General features: G+C 67.1%; 5 protein-coding genes across 5 annotated transcripts; 3 read left to right on the top strand and 2 right to left on the bottom strand.

Annotated features, from left to right (window-relative positions):
• Nucleotides 1-4,858: 4,858 nt before the first annotated feature.
• Nucleotides 4,859-5,491, top strand: EMIHUDRAFT_115152 (hypothetical protein; the record flags this gene model as incomplete). The annotated part of the gene is made up of 3 exons (XM_005778599.1): nucleotides 4,859-5,026; nucleotides 5,094-5,147; nucleotides 5,327-5,491. 3 exons carry the CDS (start codon nucleotides 4,859-4,861, stop codon nucleotides 5,489-5,491), a joined length of 387 nt encoding a protein of 128 aa, XP_005778656.1.
• A 697-nt stretch (nucleotides 5,492-6,188) lies between these two features.
• Nucleotides 6,189-6,788, bottom strand: EMIHUDRAFT_443454 (hypothetical protein). The gene has a single exon (XM_005778598.1). It carries the CDS (start codon nucleotides 6,748-6,750, stop codon nucleotides 6,343-6,345), a length of 408 nt encoding a protein of 135 aa, XP_005778655.1. The 5' UTR covers nucleotides 6,751-6,788; the 3' UTR covers nucleotides 6,189-6,342.
• Nucleotides 6,789-7,641: 853 nt separating this feature from the next.
• EMIHUDRAFT_236932 (hypothetical protein) lies at nucleotides 7,642-8,605 on the bottom strand (the record flags this gene model as incomplete). The annotated part of the gene is made up of 3 exons (XM_005778597.1): nucleotides 7,642-7,836; nucleotides 7,968-8,036; nucleotides 8,246-8,605. The coding sequence occupies 3 exons, from the start codon at nucleotides 8,603-8,605 to the stop codon at nucleotides 7,642-7,644; spliced, it is 624 nt and encodes a 207-aa protein (XP_005778654.1).
• Nucleotides 8,606-9,282: 677 nt separating this feature from the next.
• Nucleotides 9,283-11,124, top strand: EMIHUDRAFT_443453 (hypothetical protein). Its single transcript, XM_005778596.1, has 4 exons — nucleotides 9,283-9,434; nucleotides 9,527-10,321; nucleotides 10,398-10,552; nucleotides 10,627-11,124. The coding sequence occupies exons 1-4, from the start codon at nucleotides 9,288-9,290 to the stop codon at nucleotides 10,799-10,801; spliced, it is 1,272 nt and encodes a 423-aa protein (XP_005778653.1). The 5' UTR covers nucleotides 9,283-9,287; the 3' UTR covers nucleotides 10,802-11,124.
• A 355-nt stretch (nucleotides 11,125-11,479) lies between these two features.
• On the top strand, nucleotides 11,480-12,365 carry EMIHUDRAFT_236929 (peptidyl-prolyl cis-trans isomerase; the record flags this gene model as incomplete). The annotated part of the gene is made up of 3 exons (XM_005778595.1): nucleotides 11,480-11,602; nucleotides 11,698-12,200; nucleotides 12,320-12,365. 3 exons carry the CDS (start codon nucleotides 11,480-11,482, stop codon nucleotides 12,363-12,365), a joined length of 672 nt encoding a protein of 223 aa, XP_005778652.1.
• Between the last annotated feature and the right edge of the window lie 1,026 nt (nucleotides 12,366-13,391).

The following is a 13,391-nucleotide window of genomic DNA, read 5'->3' as shown; positions in this document are numbered from 1 at the left end:
GAGCTTCTGCATCGCCGTCTGCTTCCTCGTCCTTAAACCGCTCAAGGAGAGGTACCCGGAGGTTGTGCCGAAGTGCATCGCCGACGACGCCCACGCGCCGACCGTCGTCCGCGAGGCCGCCGACATCGAACGGGCGGCGGAGTGGTGCACCGCCTACGTCAAGCTCTCGGAGCGAGAGCTCAACCTCTCCGCGAACGCGCGCAAGTTCAAGATCCTGCAGTCGCGGAAGTGGCAGGACACGGAGCTTGACGTAGCGCGCTTCATCAAGCTCTTCCCGTCGCAGATGCACGAGGGAAAGCGCAAGTGGCCGACGGTGTTGCGCGACGCGCTCCGAGTCAACGGCGTCGGCGTGGGCTACGAAGCGGCAGCGCGCACCGGCATCGCCATGGACAAGGTGCGGGCGCACGAGATCAAGCTGAGGGTGCTCGAGAAGCTCACGCCGGCGCTTGGGCGGCAGACGGCCGAGCTCCTCGGACGCTTCACCCTCAAGGCGTCAACCGCGCTCAACCACGTCGCCCGTGGCTGCGAGCCCTCGGTCACGCGCGAGCCGCTCGAGTACGCTGGCGAGACGCAAGCGCAGCTCTTCCGCACGCTCACCGCCACCAGCCCCTCTGAGATCCGCGACGTGCAGCACGACGCCAACCCCGCCGGCCCGACGGAGCGGCGGTGCGAGGAGGCGATGCACCTCTCGCAGCGGAATGGCGGCTTCGGCTGGGCGCACCCACGACTCATCGCGCCGGCCGCTTCGACTGGGCGCGTGCTCGACGTCCTCTATCTGCTGCGGCGGCTCGAGGACGTGTCCCCATTGGTGCCGCCCCCGAACGAGTGGGCCGCGTCCGGCGTGCCGATGCTCGCGGAGGCAATCGCGTTCATCGAAGAGCTTGTGAGCAATTCGGCGGGCTTCGAGCACGGCCCGGACAGCGACGCCGACGACTGGAGGTCCCTCCGCAACAAGATCGTCGCGGACGACGGCTCCGTCGACTACAAGGGGATCGAACAGGTCTCGGGGCGCCACTTCCAGCACGTCGCCAACAACGCCCTGCAGCAAGACATGTTCGACGCCATCGTCAACGACCCGAAGGTGCACCCGGCGACGCGAGCGCACTTCCGCTCGACGAAGCAACTCGGGGCGGGCGCGGTGCTCGGCATCGACGTCGTCCACAAGGACGTCGAGCTGAACGACAAGGCGTGGCTCCACGAGGCGCAGGGCTACCTCAACCACCCCAAGGGCGCCATCACCCTCGCCACGCGCTGCGTCGGCGTGGGCCCTAACTCGGTGTGCATCTACCACCGCACGAGGCTAACGGGATGCGTCCCGTGCGACATCGGCGACGCGCGAGTGCCGCGCACGCTGTCGCTCTTCGAGCACCTCAACGGCACGCACTGGGATGGGTGCAACTACGGCGGCTGGCTGGCCACGGGGCACACATCCCTCAACACCCACGTCACGAACGTCGCCCGCGCCTTCGGCGCCTCGGCAAAGGTCATGGAGGTGAGGCTCGGCTGCAGGGACCCGACGCGGGCGCACGATCCGGATCACTTTCCTGCCTCATAAGGGCGGGGCTGTCCCGGAAAGTGAGAGACGCCGGGCAGCGTGGCGCACAACTGAACCCTCCCATACGTGTTTGTGCTCCTCCTTTGCTGTCCCATCTCCTCCTCTCTTTCCCGCCTGGGCGGGGCAGTGGGCGGGCGCGCGGTGCGGCGTGGCGTGTGCGTGTGTGTGACTGCAACGAAGGACCGCTCGCAAGGGACCATTGGGTTTGTACTATTAACAATGTATGTATGTAGAAAGGTGAAGAACAGCCAGGCTCGGACTGGACACCAACGCGGTATGGGTGGACGCGGGACAGATGATGACGACACGCACGAACGAGCGAGCGACACACAGACACAAACAAGCTCACAAGACACACAGCCAGCTGGCTGCCACACACCCTGAGTTGGCGTACACATAACTCAAGGCCGCGCCCCCCCCCCTGTCGCCTCCCCCAGCCAAGGTGCCGAGAGAGAGAGAATTCTTGATACGAAACCACGACGACACACACCAGTCGACTCGCATCGGTTGCCTCCATGAACGGCGGAGCTATTCTCGCGCCCACACCACACCTGGCTCCAACGTGGACACGCCCATAGCTGGGGACACTACTAGGTCACGCATGGCATCACAGAAGTTTTATCTCTGGGCCCCGAAAGGCATCTCTAGCAGTGTCGTTACACATGCCCCCTCCCCTCCTGGGCGCATGCGCCTCACGTCTCGCCAGAGCATAAGCCCTTGGCGTGTGGCGAGACGAGTTTTTCGCCATCGCAGCTAGCAGCAAGCCGCCCGCCGCAAACAGCCGGAGGCATCGCCACGGCACTGGCTGCGCCGCGGTCCCGCACCCGTCGACGCAGCTCCCCCCGCGGAAGACCGCGCGTAGCAACGTCTTGACGATCGAGATGAGCGTGCCTGAAGCTCGCCCACCTACTGCCCCTGAGAGTTGGTTATTGAGTGGGATCAGCTCCCCCCCTTGGGATCGAAGCCGCCACAACCTCACACCCAACATCCCAGGCGGGATCAGAAGGGGACTCCACACCGGACACCGCCCGGGCACAGCCCCCCTACCCGTCGGATCGCACAGAGGGCCCCCTCGGAGCAGCCCACACACAATCACGCATCGGCAGATTGAGTGCCTGAGTCAGGCAGACAGCACAGACAAGAGGAGAGAGAGGAGAGAGAGAGAGAGAGAGGAGAGAGGAGAGGGTGAGGGTGTGAACACACGTGAGGAGTGGGGGAGGGTGTCTGTGGTGGGTTGTAGTCATACTACGTGGTTACAACCACGCGCCCCTCAGGAGCTTAAGGTAGAGCTGAGCGTCCAAGACGCCTCGGTGCCACCCACCGGCGTGAAGACCATCCGGATCTGCCGGGTTCGCCCTCCGGACGGACCCGTCCCCGCGATGGCCCACGGTCCTCCGTCGCCTGGTTGAACCCCCTGCCTCCCGGTTGACCCCCCGGTCCCCGTACACGACCATGAAATAAACTCAAAGTCCACCACAGCCACCAGCCTCCACCTCCACCCGCGAGCCGCCACCGCTGCCGCCCGCGACGCCGCCCGCCGCGTCAGATAGCCGCGACGCGCGCATCGAGTCGCGTCGGAGAGCCGCGCCGCACCAGCAGCAGCATCTGCACCACCAGCAGCAGCAGCAGCACCACCACCACCACCCGAGAGAGAAGCGCACCTGCCCGACGCCGCCCGCCGCGTCAGACGCTCGCGACGCGCGCGTCGAGCCCAGTCGCACAGCCGCGCCGCGCCAGCAGCAGCATCGGCACCAGCAGCAGCAGCACCACCACCACCAACAGCAACAGAGACAGGCAGTGCAGGCGCAGAGGCGCTCGCAGAGCGGCGCTCAGCGCCGCTCTCTCTCTCTCTCAAGGTGCCGAAGGAACAAACAAGGGCATTAACAACGAAGATTAGATTAAAATCCCGCCGTCTAACTGCCATGTCACGGCCGGTCGGCTGCCGCTCTCGCCTCGCTGGCGGCGCGGTCTGGTGCCGCGGCGCCCAGCTCTCCTGTGGGCTCGCGGCGGCTCGCCGTCGCGGTGCCGAACAATGTGATCAGTCCGGATTCGTCCCGGCGTGCCGCCGGTGCCGCTTCCTCGCCAATTTTTGGCTCGACCAGTTTGTCGACAAAGTTGCCTCCGAGCTCCTGCTGCTCGACTGCGCGGCGGAACCGGCCCATCGCGGCTGAGACGTGATGCGCCGGCACCGGGGCAACGGCGCGGGACCATTTCCAGGCTCTCTCGAGCAACCTCAAATTTGGCCGATTTTGTGGATCTCAACCCTGCTGCTCTCTGACCACAACCTCGCGGCCCGCTGCGCGGCTCTCCGAGCGCGAGAGGAGTCGTCTACGAGGCGGCGGCGAGCGCAGGCGGCGGCGGCGCGGCGGCGCGGCGGCGGATCGCGGCGCAGACAACGGCAACAATCTGCGGCAGGCTGCTGCTTGCTGCTGCAGCAGCTGCTGCTGCGGCTGCTGCTCCGCTGCCGCTGATTGTGGACACGATTCCCCCGATAACCCTGCCCGCCCGCTCCGCCCCGCCCGCCCGCCGCTCCCCGCTTGCTTGCCCGCCCGCCCGCCCGCCCGCCCGCCCGCCCGACCACCCATTCCCATCACCATCTCACATACCTTCATATAGGCGCTCGAGACCCCCTCTCGCTGCCTACTCGCTGCCTCGAGGGAGGAGGGGAAGACGTAGGGCGCGCGCCACTGCGCTCGCCGTAACCGAGGCCCCTCCCCGAAAGGCAAGTGTTAGCCACAAGAAACCGAGACCCCTCCCCACCGCCCCGATCCCCCCACCCCCTTGCTCCCCTCCCCCCCTCGGGAGGGCCGAACTGAGGCGCCCGTGGGGACCCCGCACTTCCCTTCCCCCCTCGGAGGGCCGGACTGAGGCGTCGAGGGCCCCGCTCTTTCCCTCACATAGCGGCCACTCTTCGGATCGCTGGTCGAGCGACCCGGGGGATGCCCCGCGCGCCTGACCCAGGCGCGAAAACGAATCTGCGAGGCGAGGCCGCTCACGCGGCCCGATGGGGAGGAACGGGGCGAGCCCACTCCAACCCACCCGCGCTAGGTCTCGGGGGACGAAGGGGTCACACCCGACGACCTCGGGAACTAGCCGGGGCAGTCGGAGAAGGGGCAACTCCGTGCACTGACGGTCGGCCGCCAGAAAACACGCCTGCGTGGATCGCGTAACACCAATCCTCGCTACCCAACGCGGCCAAAGGATATCCACCTCGAGAACCTCGAGAACAACGAAGGCGCTCTCAAAAAAAGAAATTCGGTCGCCGCTGGCTCGACCCGCTCCACCTCTCCGCTCTCCGGGCCCATGCCCAAGTCGCAGAAGGCCAGGAAGCAGGCCCGCTTCAACCCGCTCGCAGCCGCCCGTCGCGCCGCCGAGGGCCAGGAGGAGCCCGGCACGTCGGCAGCGGCCGCCGAGGAGGCGCCAAAGCTCAGCGCGCACCAGCTCCGTCACATCGAGCGAAAGCGGCTGCAGGTGTGCAGGCCGCGGCGCGACCCCGCACGGCACCACGAGCGCTCCACCCCGCGCGTCCCGCCCACAGGCCGAGACGGCGGCGCTGCGCAGCTCCAAGCTCAAGGTGAGCAAGGCGGACAAGGTGCAGCACAAGCGCGACAAGAAGGCGCTTGCGCGGGAGCTCAAGCAGGCGTGAGCGGCGGTCGGGAGGAGGGCTCGCGGGCGCACGCCCTCTATCGCCGCCGCCGTCTTTCCCACCGCCCGCGTGTACGCCTCTCCCGCCGCCTTTCTCAACCGCCGCCACCGCTGGCGTCGTCGCAGGTGCGGCAACAGGCAAAGACGCTGCGGAGAGCGCCAAAGGGCGGCGGCGGTGGAGGCGGAGGGGCGGGCGAGGCGGTGGAGGCCGTCGGGGAGGGCGCCGCCGACGACGCCTCCATGATCGACGCGCCGCTGGAGGCGGACGAGCCGTTGCGGGGCTTCAGGTGAACATCGCAGCCGCTCTCTATGTCCCTCCGCAGCCCCTTCCGGGACCTTTCCGAGAGCTGTCCGTCCGAGAGCACGCTGTAGCAGCGCCGCTCAGTGGCGCCTCACAGACGCGCGCGAGACGGCCCTCCCGCTCCGTTTGCGCCGCCGCCACTCTCTTCGCCGCCGTTTCTGACGCCGGTCCGCCCGCGTGCCGCCCTGCAGCTTCAACCTGCCGCCGGCGCTGCCGCTGCCTCGAGGTGACAGACCCGGGAGATGACAACCTGGACGGGGGGGGCGGCGGATCGCCCGTCGACGGGTGGTCCTCCGCCTGTCCGTGCCGTGTCCTGCCCTGACAGCCGCCCGCCTCCAGTGCCGCTCTGTCCGCCCTCCTCCCGCTCGGCCCCAGTGGCTTGTGGCCATGTTCCTTGCTTCCCCCGTGGGCGCCTGGCCGCGGGCCTAGCCGGTGGGGAGCGAGCGCTGTGGTGTTGGTGGTGCTGGGCCGTGTGAGCACGTGGTGGGCCCGCGCCGGGGCAAGGTGTCGGGGAAACTGTGCGACCGGGGTCGCGCCGATCGACTGACGTGTCTGTCCGTGCGCGAACCGTGTCCCGTGTAATACCCGTCAGACTCCCGCGGGTCCGGATCTCGAGCGGGCCCGGGAGGAGGCGCGCTCGAGGCCGAGTGGTGTCGCAGCGCCGTCTTGGGCTGTGGAGCCGCGCCGCGTGAGCTTTACTTACTCATTAGTAGCAGCAAGAGTGACGTACGATCCGCAAAACGTCTAAAGCGCGCGTCTCTGAGAATCTAGCTGAGAATGCGAGCCGGCCACCACAGCTGAAGCGTCTGAACACTCCTGCGAGGCACACATCTGACGAGGCTCACGCAGCGGCGGCTCCTCTCGGAAGCGACGGCCACGCAGCGAACGCGTGTTGCCGCTGCACCAGCGGCGGTAGGGGACCGGCTAGCCCGATCGCCCGTCCCGCACCAGAGCCGGCGCCCCCCTCGTTCTGCTGCGGCACGAGGCCGCCGAGGGACCTGTACACGGGCTCTTCGTCCAGATCCACCTCCAGGTCCGCCATGCCCAACGACAGCGAGCGGTAGACTGGCTCATCCTCCTCGTCGGAAGAAAAGTCGTCAAGGAAGGCCGCGGAGGAGTGGTACCGCATGTCGTCGTCGCTGTCATCGGGCGCGACGTCGAGGGAGCCAGGGCTCTCGCCCGCCGCCCGGACCTGCGCGAGCCAGCTGCAGTGCTCCTGGAAGGCCGCGGCAGACTGCGAGAGAGCCATTGAAGAGACGGAAGACAAGGCCGGACAGACGGGACGGGACCAACCTTGGGCCGCGTCTGCCAAAAAAAAAGTGAAAACGGGCACGTTGTTTACTTTAAGGCCCTTGCCCTGCGAACGCGCACCCCCGGGGCTAGGGCTTTCTTGCCCGCAACCCGATCCCGATCATCCGGCCCGCTGGGTGCGCTTCTGAGCTCCCCGGCCCTGGATGTGAGGCTAATGACTGCACTCCAAGTGCTCCAAGTGCGCTGCCCGGCCCTGGATGTGAGGCTACCAACTGCACTCCAAGTGCTCCAAGAACGGGGCGGTCCTGGGCGTGAGGTTAATGACCGCACTCCAAGTGCTCCAAGTTCGCTCATCACACCTTTCTCCTTTGTTGTTTTCTCTTACGGTGTCGACGATGCCAAACCTGAGAACAGATTCTTTGTTGATCATAGAGATCAAAAACGCTCGGCCCCTCTTTACGATCGTGCGTGCGTACCCCTGCTCGCACACACACACACCGCTCACCCACGCGCACCGGGCCTTGCACTTTGAATGCCGTGGGGCTCCTGTCGTTAGACGTGGAGACGCGAGGGTTGCCCCCCCTTGCCCCACCACCTCGTGTGTGTGGAGAAGTTTACCTTACCTTACCTTACCTACCCCTGCTCGCCGTGCGGTGCGTGTCTCGCGTGTGCCGATGCGATGTGCAGTGTGACACAGGATAGGATCGTGTCTCAATGGCCATTAGAGGGGAGCGCTTGTGCATGTTTTGCACATCGTACTATTTCTTCCCACATGCACCGTACTACAAGTGCAACTCTGCACGTGGTGCGTGCCAAAAACCGGGGGACGGGGCCCCGTTTGTGGGGAGAACGCAAAGCAAAGCGAGTCCGACGCGGCGCGGCCTAGCTCTCACGTCAGCCCATGCCTGTTGAGCAATCCCTGGAAGGCGAGCCACAAGTCGCGGTGCTCCGTGCCAAAGATGGCGCCCGCCTGACTCACCGTCTCCTCTCTCGTCTGCGCGTGGTCGTTCAGTCTCTTGATTGAGGCGAGGAAGGCGGAGAACTGCTCGTACGACAGCCGCAGCCGCGCCGCACGGAAAAACTCCTTGCCTGCTCACAGGTGGCGTCTCCTCACTGCCGAGAGTCCGTGCGATGGAGCGGCGCGGGAGAGCGCTCTTGCCGTCCAGTGTCGGCGGCGGCTCCGGCGGCGGCGGCGGCGCGGCCCGTGGCGGTGACTTGGCCATGGATGGAGCCAAGCCCGCGCCAAACGATGCGTAGCCCGGAGAGGGCGGCGACGCGCCGCTGCTGCAGCCCGCGTACGCGTGAGGCGTCCGCTCGCCGCCGCCGCCGCCGTACCCGCCGCCGCCGTACGCGCCGCCGCCGCCGCCGCCACCGTACAGGCCACCGCAGGCGTGGCCGCCGCCGCCAAAGCTGCCACCTCTGCACCCGGTACCAACGCCGCCGCCGCCGCTGTGGGAGGCCCCGTTGGGCGGCGGCGGCTCCTCGTCCGCCACTCCGTTCGTCGCCGCGATCGACATGATTGCGCGCTTGAATTGGCCCGCCTTGTCGAGCCGCTCCTGCAGCGAACGGTTCTCGGCGGCGAGCGAGTTCTTCTCGGCGGCGAGCGAGGCGCGCTCGGAGACGAGCGAGGCGTTCTCGGCGGCGCCGCTACGGAGCTGCGCCTCCAGCTCTGACACCCGCTGCTGCAGCGCCGTCACGCGGCCCTCGCTCTCCGCGCTGAAGGCGCGCAGCCGAGCGGTCTCCGCCTCGAGGCCTCGCGCGCGTTCGTCGTAGGCGCGCTCGATGAGCGAGAGCCCGAGCTTGAGGAGCTCGCCAGGCTCGCTCGGAAGAGGATCCGGACTGAGAGTGGCCATGAGAAGTGGGTGAGAAAAGAATTTAAACAAGACAACTCTCTCTCACAGCACACAGGCTCGACACAGGTGCGAACTGGCGCGTGCTAGTACTATCACCGGCACACCACCGGAGCCGCCTAAGCGACTCCGTTAAGAACGGCAATGCACTTAGCTCCGTGCACAATGCCGCTGTCCCCAGGCCGAGGAGGAGGCAGGAGGGGGAGGAGGGGGAGGAGGAGGCTGCCCCCAAGGGAAAGCTCCAGCAGCTGGATGGCGATTACCGCTTTGCGCGGGAGCAGGATTGCGATCCGTTTGTTTGATTTTGAGGCTTTCGGAGGCTTTGGAAAGGAGGTTCGCAGCACCCTGAGGGAGGCGGCGAACCAGCTGAGCAACAAACTTTCGCACGCTCAGCACCTGGACGAGGTCACATGGACCACCAAGAACTGGCACGGGCTGCAGATGCAGCGCTTGTCTGTCGTCCTCCACACCGCCGTGGCGTGGCAGACGGTGAACGAGCTAGCGTGCGGGAAGAGCGGCATTGTGCATGGTGCGGAGTGCATTGCCGTTCTTAACGGAGTCGCTTAGGCGGCTCCGGTGGTGAGCCGGTGTGTGTGCCAGTCCGCGCCAGTCCGCGCCCTTGTCCAGTGTGCTGTGAGGGGCGCGAGCAAGAATTCTTCTTTCGCGCAATCGGTGCTGACCTCGCATGTTTGGGCGAGTTCGCGCGCCACTCGCTCGCCGACGCGGCGTGCGGCACGCGAGCTACGTCGCCGGCGACCAGTCTTCGCTCCTGCCAAAGTGGGCGCACTCGACGCCTGTCGTCGGCGGGCTCGTCGGCGTCGTCGTCCTGCAGGCCGCCGCCGCGACACCTCTGCCACGCTAATCAGCGGTTCCTCCATGAGCCACGCCCGCCCACCGCCTGACCGCCGCCCGCCGCCCTCGCAGCGGCTCTGGGCGGCGCTGCGGCCATCGCCACAGGCGACGCCCGGCCAGACGGACGCCGCGTACACGCCCACCGACACAAAGGCCTTGGCTCTCAAGCACCAGGGCGTTGAGCCTGGCGCGGCGGTGGAGGCGGCCGCAGCGCCGCCGGCGGCGGTGGCGGCGGTGTCGTCGCCGGCGATCGCCGCGCCGGCCGCGGTGGTTCCGCGCAAGGACTCGCTCTTCACGTCTCCACTGGCGCGGAACACCTCCCTCTCAGAGCCGGTGACACCCGCAGAGATCAAGCGGGTGACACAGCTGCAGCAATTCGACTCGCTCAGCCGAAAGGCCACCAAGGAGGAGGAGGCGCCGGCCCACTCGAAGATCGAGGCGCCTGTTTGGATTGGGCCAAAGCCGGTCGGGCCGGTGGCGGAGGGGGGCGGGGCGGGCGGGCGGCTGGTGGGCTTCACCGACGGCAAGGACGTGTTCTTGCGCAAGGAGGGTAAGGGCGGCCCGCTCCTCTGCAACCTGACCGGCTCCGAAGGGCTCGACTTGGCTGCGGGCGGCGCGGCGACCGTCAGCGTGCGCGGCTTCAGCGCGGACGGGAAGTGGCTGCTGGCGCGGAGCGGCGAAAAGGCGCTGGTGGCGTTCCCCGTCGGCGGTACGACGCCGGTGGAGGTTGTGGCGGGCGGGAAGGGCGTGACCGTCGGCGGCGTGCATTGCGTCGACACGCAGGAGGACTTCAGTGGCGTGCTGGTGGAGGTGACCGGGCTTGTGCCTGGCGGTGCGAGCGCCGTCTTCCGCGCCAGCCTCGACCCGGTGCTGCCACCGCCGCTCGAGACGAGGGCCTGAAAACGAATACTGCAAGGCCGGGGCCGCTGGATTTCTTTTTTAGGTGATGCCGCTGCAGCTCGACACGATGGCGCCGCTCTCGCCGGGGTCGCCCGAGACGTGGCTCGTCGACACCCCGAGCGGCGCCGTGCTCGGCGTCGTCTTTGCCGACGGCAAGCGCCGCTCGCTGCTGATGCGCGAGCCGCTGCCTCGGAAGAGGCCTGACGCACACTAATTGATCGATTCGTCAATACCTGCTCTATAACTAGGCACGAGCCGCTGCCTCGGAAGAGGATCGCAGAGCCGCCCAGTTTCGGCGCCTGGAAGGAGGGGGCGGAGTGGAGCGAAGCGTCGGGCACGCGGTACGTCGGCTTCTCGGGCGGGCTCGCCTGGCTGCAAGACTTTTACTCTGGCGACGTGACCGCCGTCGCCGCGGACGGCACCACGCACCGCATCCGCAACCGCTGAGGCCGAGGCTCCGGCTTGGCGGAGTTGGCACGCGGCGGGAGCGGCGAAGGGGGCGTGTGGCCCCTCAGATGCGGACGCTGCGGCATGACCATGGGGCGGGGGAGGAGAGTCGCTTCTGAGGCGCTCGGAGGTGCACGGTGGCACGCGAAGGCTCCCACCGCGTGTTTGGCCTTTGGCGCGGTCGACACTGGCGCGGTCTTGCGGTATCCGTCGGTCGCCCGCCCGTGCGAGTGTGGAGTCGAGGGCGACTCGGCGCGGGTGGCACGGCCCAATTTGGCCAGGCACGAGGTGTGTGGGCGCGAAAAAACAGGGACAGCCCTCTTAAAATTCACTCCGCCGCCCGCAGGTTGCTCGCACAATGGACAATGCTCGTAGGACGTGTCAGCTAGGGGTAGGGGGTGCGGGGACACCCCTACACTACCCGCTGGGACCCGGACGCCAGCACACACGGCTAGATTTCATGGCGGGCCGCCTAGGCCCTGGGGTCGGAGTCAGAATCGGTTGGGTGGCCGCGGAGCGCATTAGTATTCTTGAATGGAAACCACACGTGTGTATCGCGCGCCACACACACACACACAGGGCGCGGGCTTCGCTTCAGGAGGGGTCCGGGGCGCTGCAGGGCGGGAGCACTACCACTCCACCGCCGGGCTCGAACGGCGGCGGCGCGATAGCAGCGCGATGCTCTCAGCCTTCCTCCTGGCCGCAGCCGCATCCGTTGCCGCGGCGAACCCGACTGTCACGTTTGACACCTCCATGGGCTCCTTCTCAGCGGAGCTCTACCTCGACCGCGTGCCACGAACAGTGCGCGCCTATTCGCTTGACACGCCTGGCCCGACTCTTGACTCTTGACACACTGACACATTTTGCAGACACGCCTTCGGGAGTGGGCTGTGCAGGCGTCAAACTTTGTGGACCTCGCAAAGTCGGGCTTCTACAACGGCCTCCACTTCCACCGCGTGATAGACGGCTTCATGAACCAGTTTGGCTGCCCGCACAGCAAGGACCCGAGCTCGACGCGCGCGGGGACGGGCGGGCCGCCCGACGGGACCTTTGTCAACCTCGCGACCGGCGCGACGGAGACGCGCTCGAACGGCGGCAACATCAAGGACGAGAACATCTCTCGCGACTCCAACGTGCCGTACAGCCTGTCGATGGCAAACACGGGCGCGCCAGACTCCGGCGGCTCGCAGTTCTTCATCAATGTGGCCCACAACTCGAACCTCGACTGGTTCTCCGGCGGCTCCTCCCGGCACCCGGTCTTTGGGCGGGTGACTGCGGGCCGGGAGGTCGTCCTCGCCATCTCTCGCGTGCGCACGAGCAACGACAACCCGGCGGCGCCCCTCGTGAAGCGCGAGGCGGCGGTGGAGCCTTCTCGGAGCCTCCTCGGAGCCTCCCGTAGGTGGTCCCCATCGTGATGCGCAAGGTGACGGTGGGCGGACTCAGCCGGAGCGAGAGGCAGCAACTACCTTCCTAGACCTGTCCTAGACCTGTCCCAGACCTGTCCTAGACCTGTCCTAGGCAGCGGTACCGCAGCAACAAGGGCGACAAGGAGGGCGAGCTGTGAGCGAGTCGCGGTGAGCGCAGGCCGTGCGCGAGCTGGTGTGGGGGAATCAGCGGAGGGAGGGAGGCACTCATCGGTAGCCGCGCGGGCTCCGTGAGGCGCGGCGGCGGCGCTGGCGCGTGAAGGCTGAGGCGCTTAGTGCGTGCGGGTCGGCGCGGGCGCGACAGAGAAGGGCGAGCCAGCAGCGGCGAGAGGCCACAGCACTTGGCCACTTCAATAGTTATACTCGCACTCCAAGTGCACTTGTTCTCCGCCTGCGCGTATACGTTGCGCCGCGGTCGCGTGCCGCGCGCTCTACACTCTAGTTTCTCACACTTCACTCCACATGTGCATGTGCATGTGCGCGCCGAGCCCCACGCCGCCGCGCTGACCGGTCCTCCGGTCCCGGTGTCCGCGCGGCTGCGCGAGTCCCGCGAAAGCTGAGGGACCGGCGGGGTCGCGGAGATGGTGGACTTCGACTAGTGGCGGGGATATTTTGCTTTTTGGCTGATCGGAGTGCATTTGGAGGGGAGCACTTGGAGTGCTACTCCGATGTCCGAACTCCGAAGATGGAACGATCACACTTCTCTCGTCGTGGTGGCTCCCGCGCGCCCGCGCCGCCAGCCGCGCGCGTGTGCCGTGTCCCCGTGGCCCCGTGACTTGCCCCCCGTGTATGTGTATTCGTGTCCATCCCCTAGATACAAGATACAGCTCCGTAGACACGGATCACACACACGGGTGGGACAGAGTGGGTCACAACGAAGCACGAGAGCGTGCTCGAGATGCAGCAGCGCTCTGACATCCTTCTCGCGGCGAGGGCTAGGGAACCGGGCTCCACACAAACACACGAGGCGGCGTCGGTTGGTCGAGGAGTGTCTGGCGTGAAGCGACTCGTTTTAAAATGCGTCTTGTCCTTTCGCCTGCGGAAACGACCAGGGACCCCTAAGATGTCACCCCGGAAGCTCCGACGAGTTGCCATCCAGTGGGTCACCTGCGCACTGCGCGATCTTCGCAAGGCTACGCCGGACTGGGTGAGCCCCCCCCCCCCCC

The sequence above is a fragment of the Emiliania huxleyi genome, assembly GCF_000372725.1.
Source record: "Emiliania huxleyi CCMP1516 unplaced genomic scaffold EMIHUscaffold_242, whole genome shotgun sequence".
NCBI classification, from domain to species: domain Eukaryota; phylum Haptophyta; order Isochrysidales; family Noelaerhabdaceae; genus Emiliania; species Emiliania huxleyi.
The sequence above is the reverse complement of the archived record's forward strand: the minus strand, read 5'-3'. Positions and strand labels throughout refer to the sequence as shown.